This window comes from Myotis davidii, unplaced genomic scaffold, assembly GCF_000327345.1.
Source record: "Myotis davidii unplaced genomic scaffold, ASM32734v1 scaffold616, whole genome shotgun sequence".
Classification (NCBI taxonomy): Eukaryota; Metazoa; Chordata; class Mammalia; order Chiroptera; family Vespertilionidae; genus Myotis; species Myotis davidii.
Genome location: NW_006291965.1, coordinates 889,981 through 896,609, shown reverse-complemented (window position 1 = coordinate 896,609; position 6,629 = coordinate 889,981). Strand labels below are relative to the sequence as shown.

The 6,629-nt window shown below is 41.8% G+C and overlaps 1 protein-coding gene across 2 annotated transcripts in view; it reads right to left on the bottom strand.

Moving 5' to 3' along the window:
• TMEM2 (transmembrane protein 2) overlaps positions 1 to 6,629 on the bottom strand; it is a 70,791-nt gene that overhangs the window by 4,135 nt on the left and 60,027 nt on the right. For both annotated transcript variants that reach the window (XM_015564998.1, XM_006765281.2), the window contains exons 20-22: positions 5,775 to 5,994; positions 4,165 to 4,263; positions 1,029 to 1,183 (exon numbers count right to left, since the gene is read on the bottom strand). In XM_015564998.1, coding sequence (XP_015420484.1) covers positions 1,029 to 1,183; positions 4,165 to 4,263; positions 5,775 to 5,994 — 474 coding nt within the window. The remainder of the gene's footprint in view (positions 1 to 1,028; positions 1,184 to 4,164; positions 4,264 to 5,774; positions 5,995 to 6,629) is intronic.

The window sequence follows — 6,629 nt, the reverse complement described above, 5'->3', positions numbered from 1 at the left end:
AAGGAAGTTACATCTGACAAAACTCAGAAAAAGAAAGGTTTCTCTCCTGTGCACCTTTCTTCAGAAATTAAATGAAGAGAAACTAGGGTTCTTAAAAGAGAGACCACATACTCATCTACTTAAAAATCAAAGTACTCTTTTCTAGTCACTTCCAAGTGATGAGTTCATCTGCCACAGTCACAGTACGTTGCTGCCTGAGGTTCCATCAGAGGCACAGAGTAAAACTGTCTATAAAAATTGTTTTAAGCCCTGGCCAGGTGCTCAGTGATTAGAGCACTGGCCCTTGGACACAAGGGTCGAGGGTTCGATTCCTGGTCAAGGGCACCTACCTTGGTTGCAGGTTCAATCCCTGGTCCCAGTTGGGGCGTGTGGGGGAGGCAACCAATCAGTGTGTCCTCACATCAATGCCTCTCTCTTTTTCACTCTGCCTCCTCCCTCCCTTCCACCCTGACTAAAAATCAATAGAAAAAATATCTCCGGGTGAGGATAAAAAAAAAATGTTTTAAAGTGATAATGACTTTTCTGAATGAGTCGGATGCAATATAGATAAATTTAATACTAAAACATGGAGAGTAATGGTCTGAATATTGAGCTTTTCTCCTTATAAGAACCTTCCCACCATCTGCAAACTCTTCTAACATCCAGGCTCCCATTATATTTTGTTTTTATTTCAGAGAGGAAGGAAGAAGAGAGAGAGAGAAACATCAATGATGAGAGATCCTCCCACTGGGGATTGAGCCGGCCACCCAGGCATGTGCCCTGACCAGGAATCGAGCCGTAACCTCCTGGGTCAACGCTCAACCACTGAGCCACCCCAGGCGGGCTAAGTCCTGCTATGGAGAAGCCGAGGTTTACAATGACAAGCGGCTCAGACCACATGGGCATCCGTCTGAGATGAGAAAGGAATAAAAACCTTTCAGGAGTCCCAAATGCCCACAGTTATGAGGGCAGGTAAACAAACCAAAGCTCAGGTGAAGCAGGGGTCACCGAGCACGTGGCTGTCCCGCTGCGGAGCGAGTCTCACCTACCTTGGAGCGATGCCTGTTTTTAAATACTCTCCCACCAGGCTGACATCAGCAAGAGGGAAAAACTTTTTTTCCGTCAACCGGAAGGGGACGCTGCAGGCATCCACGATGAGGAGAAAGACACCCGCACTTCGGAAGGCAAAGTCGGTGCCGTTGACCTGAGGACACAGAAACATCGTCTGCCTTCGTCACCATTTCAATATCTCTGGAAGGACTCCTGTCTCCAGCCCATCCCTCTGCCCTCTAAACCCGCAAATCAAATTACACCAGGATTCAGATGCTAGGTGCCATTTCCTCGTTCTCTGCCGATATCGGTTGGAAACAGTGCTGTATGCTCACTGACTTTGCCCTGACTGGACTTTACAGACTGGGTAAGAGGCTCTGAGCACAGCGTGGCAGCCCACACTCAGCTGAGCAGGGGGACTCTCTCTGCAGATTCAAATCTTCATTCTTTTTCATTTTTAATATATATTTATTGATTTCAGAGAGGAAGGGAGAGGGAGAGAGAGATAAAAACATCAACGATGAGGGAAAATCACTGATCAACTGCCTCCTACATACCCCCTACTGGGGATCAAGCCTGCAACCTGGGCATGTGTCCTGATCGGGCATGGGCCAACACCTTCATTCTTACACACATACTCTCTCATTGGGGTCACAGCTTTCTAATTCAGCAATCAGGTGGCAGCCTCTATACTGCAGCTCAGCTCACGTACTGTCACACTGATTCAGAAAAAAATCTACACTCCCCCCGCCCCGCCCCGCCCCGCAATGGAGTTCAGGTTTAGAACATCAGAGGAGCTAGACTGCCTCATCTCCATCGTTTCATCTCCTTTGAAATCAAAGTGGAAATATGGTAATTTTACCAGTTTTTAAGCCACAAGTATACTACTATACTGTATAATTTCCAGTCGTCCCCTTTAAATGAACGGTTTGATACCTTTTCCAAAAAAAAAATGAACAAACTCTAAACACATCCAAAGTCATTCATTCCTCAGCCAGAAAGGAATAAAAAGAAGATGTAGACTGAAAAATGATTCAATACTGAATTAAGCATACAGTTTCTGTTTAAAATTTATACAATTATTAACTATGCTAAAAGCTAATAAAGGAGAAATACAGTCACCACTATCCTTTATCCTCGCTGGGAGAAATTATATTTAAATTTCATTTCTAATCACTATTGATCTGCCAGGAAGCAAAATTGCCTTTTAGCTGTGTTTAAATTTATCTAATCCAGAGGATGGTTCTGGAAATGCTTGAGGTAAATTAGGTACCACTTTAGATTTGGAAAGACTGGAAGTGATTCTCTTATTTTTAAAAATCTGACATGGACAACAGTGTGGTGATTGTGTGTGTGTGGTGGTGGGAAGTGGTGGAGGTGGAAGAGGGCATGGAGAGTATAAATGGTGATGGAAAATTTTAAATTAAATTTTAAAAGCAATAAGAGGCATTTCTTATTTATTTCATAAAAATAAAAATCTAAATACTTAAAATTGAGATACATTTTGGGGAAAAATATAAAATGATCCTCAACACACTCATACTGTCCCTCCCCCAAAACCTAATGCTTAAAGGAAATATAACACTTTCCATAAAAACCAAATAAAGCAATGCCATGTCCTAGCAAAGGCTCTTCAGGAAACACATGTGGAAAGTACTACTGGTAAATATGACAAAAAAACCATGTCCTGTAACTTTTCTAGGGTCCCAGACACCTAATGTGTATAGCAATAGAGTGAAATAGTGTCTTCAGAGCCTGTGGCATAGCCTGTATGAGGTTTTTTTGGGCAAAGCAATATATTCTTTAATTATCTAGTGAGTGTACAGCACAGGGAATATAGTCAATAATATATTGTTCAGTGACATGATTACTAGATATATCATAGTGAGCACATCATAAGGTATATAAATGCAGAATCAGTAAGCTGTATACCTGAAACTAACATAATGTTGTACGTCAACTATACTGTAATTTCAAAATTGTTATCTAGTGATCTAGTATTGCACCCAGCTCTTGCTTCCTTTATATAACTGAGTCCCTCCAGACACCAAGCTGGAACTCGAGCACTTAAACATCTTCCTCAACTGAAACTTTATGTCTGTTGATTAAAAAATACTCCCCATTTCACCCTCCCCTTCAGTGGGAATATTCTTAACTCAGAGTTGTCAAAAAGTCAAATTTATGTTCTGGAGATGGAGCGTAGTGATGGTTGCACAATATGAATATATTTCATACCACTGAACTGCACACTTAACAAAGATGAAGATGGTGAATTTTATGTTACATGTATATATTAACACAATGAAAAACTGAGAACGAAATAAAGAGTAAGGTTGAATTTTTTCCACATTTATGTGGATTTGTGAATGTGTTGCCCACCACTTAAAAAAAAAAAAAAAGAGCTCCTAAAAAGACCATGTGAGACCGGGCCCAGGCCCTGGCCGGAAATAGCTGGATGGCTAGATATCTGCTCCCCAAAGAGCTCTTTATATGGTGGCACTCACGTCAGCCGGATTTTGGACAGGCCACCTGCCAAGAGCCGGTTAGCACTGGCTGGCTTGGCTCTTCGCCCAAATTCTAATGCTGACACTGAGGCTCAGGCCTGTGCTTCTATTACCCCACTTCGGAAAGACAACGACACTGCATCTTCACTTTCCTCATCGGAAAACTGGGAGCCAGGGAACCTCAAACTACAAGGCCAAGGAAAAATTTTGAAACTCATTGCTCACATTTTAAGCAAGCAACTTGAAAGTTCCTTTTACGTTTCCAAAACCAAGGTTAATCACCGGTTTTCTACATTTTGATTGCCTGTGGCAATTATTTTTTAACCCAAGATGCCTTTTCGCTTATAAAAATGAAATCTGGGTCGCCTGTAACACTATTAATGAATGAAGAGTCATGTGAACAGTTTAACATTTACCTAAAAGTTATCGATAAACAGACAAAATTTTTAAAAAATATATTTACCTAGAAACATAAATGCTGAAGAGATATTTATACCTCTACTGTATGGCTTGCCACCAATAATCAAAATGTGGTCACAAACAAGTGATTGTTGCCAAAAATAATTGATGTCACCGGGGTGAAACATAAAAGTGAGGAGCGGAAGTAGTGGACAGGCCAGATGGTACTTACAGAGATGACAGACGCGTCTCCGCGCTGAGTCTCCACTTTACTGGGTGACTGGAATTGCACGGGGAGGTAGCTTTTATGAGGATCACTAGTAAACACCACCTAAACAGGGAAAAAGCGCCATATTTATGTCAACTGCATCTGCCTCCAAAAGGATGCCTCAAAACAAACTCAATTATAACAAATTAGTTGTTTAGCTTTAAATGATTTTTATTGATTCTTAGAGAGAGAGAAAGGGAGAAGGAGAGAAATATCGATGTGAGTGACAGTATCAATCAGCTGCCTCCTGTACACCCCGGGAATCGAGCCCACAACCCGGGCACATGCCCTGAGTGGGAATCCAACCAGCAACCTTTTGGGGTAGGGACGACACTCAAACAACTGAGCCACACCAGCCAGGGCAAACCAGTGTTTTCCTGAACTTTTATACCTTATTTCATAACCGAGAATTCTACCTTTTGATACATGCTTAATATGAGGAGATTTTGTTCCTCATTTTCTGGAACAGCAACAGTTTCAAATAATTGTGATCTTGTTAATAAAGTCAATTCTACAAATGACTAAATAAAAGTATTTTGTATTTACATCTTTGTAAACATTTTATGCAAACACAGTCACAAGTCTGTTTAAAGATCCTTTTCAGACCAGTACTCTGAATTGGGGCTCAGTCACCCCAGGGCTGAGGAGAGTACAGATGAGAAGCTTGAAAACCTTTCGTGGCCTTGTGCATTATCAGGTCTAAGCGCAGTATGGACTTCTGTGGCAATTCTTGCTTTTAAAAACATCCTCTAGCCCAGTGAAATGTGGACACACATCAGAATCCCCTGCTGGGCTGTTAACGCACAGGCGGCCAGGTCCCGCTCCCAGAATTCCTGGTTGAGCAGGACTGGAATTGGGCTCAGGAATTCCGATTTCTCACAAGTCCCCTGGTGCTGCTGCTGGTTAGGGGTCCACACTTTGCGAATCATTTCCCTTAACCCCTATTTGTGTATACAAAGATTAAGTATTAATGCTACACCTCTTTTGTACTTGGAATTGATCTGACTTCCTTTGGAAGGAACACTGTGCCTGATCTTTGGGTTTCCTTTCACTGCAATGCCTTTTCAAGATCCGAAAGAAGAACAGCTAATTACAAATATTTCAGGAGAAGTATTTCGTTTCTAACTAACTAAAGCCAGCTTGTCCTTTTAAATACAGGCAAATAAATAGCATCTGCTTCAAAATGAAGTGGGGGGTGGGGGTGTGGAGAGAGGAGCTCTCCACTTTCAAAAAAGAAAACAATTTCCAGGAGTTGCATTTTCAGAAGAGAAATTTCACACCGCCAATAAAACGAAGTATTTTCTACATCACTGCCATGTAAACCCAGAAACAACCGTGCAGCAGAATCACATCTGAGAAAGAGAAGATGACAGCCAATAAATCCAGTCACCCAGGGTAAACTGCTGCATCAGAGAAGGAAGGTATCTTTATTATAATTTGGACAAGGTTGCTTCTTATGAGCATCACATTCTATAATGGGCCGAAGTTCAGGAGAAACCATGCAACACTGACAAATTGGCAATAGAGATGTTTCCCCCCAAAATGCGCCTACTGCAAAGAACCTTCTCGTTTACCTGGCGGGTCCCGCAGCCTTGACAGGGTTTCGTGAGCATGGCCGGCATCCGCTTGAGGGCTGACGGCTTCCTGTAATACTGGGGATATGCTTTGGCCATGCAGTTACTGGTCTCTTTTGAGTCTGTTGCCGCCTGGATCCTGACTCTTTCGCATCCCTGAGATGAACAGTAACTGTGGCCATCCCTGCGGCCTTGGGCTTTGAGATACAAGAACAGCAACCTGTACAAGACAGAACGCAACCCACTGGGTGTGAGACTGCCTCTCGAAAACTTACACAAACTCCTCAAATGAACTCATGGCCGAAAGGTATATATTCCTCTAATAAGGTAAATAGTCCCTAAAAGAAATCTACATTATGAAACTAATCAAGTTGTTTCTCTTTCCTTTCTATCGTCCTAGGCCCCTAAGTCAAATTCAATACTCCTTCAGAAAATATTTTGATAGCCTGATTCCATCGTTGTAGAAGATATGAAAGTTGATTTCTGGTTTGAATTAAGTTCAACAGGTGATTTGGGAGGATGGAATTTGGCTTGGCTCAAGGATCCCTTGGAAAACTTTATTCTTGCATTGAGTTTAGAATTTGGTAAGTCAGCATGTTTTTTTTTCTTTTTTGGTTTATAAATCATTTTGGTTTATGGCACAAAATTTGAACAAGAACAGCAACTGTGTTTCGTTTGGCTTAAAATCAATTCAAAAAGCAATGGTTTCAAATCAATTCCTGCGGCGTTTACTAACAGCAGATGGGCCTCAGGCCCTTCTGTCTGTACTTTGGCCAAAATCAAATGAAATGAGCAGTCCACCGACTCTGAATTATCCTCCTACTGCCAAGATGAATGGAAAAGTAAGTTCTAGGC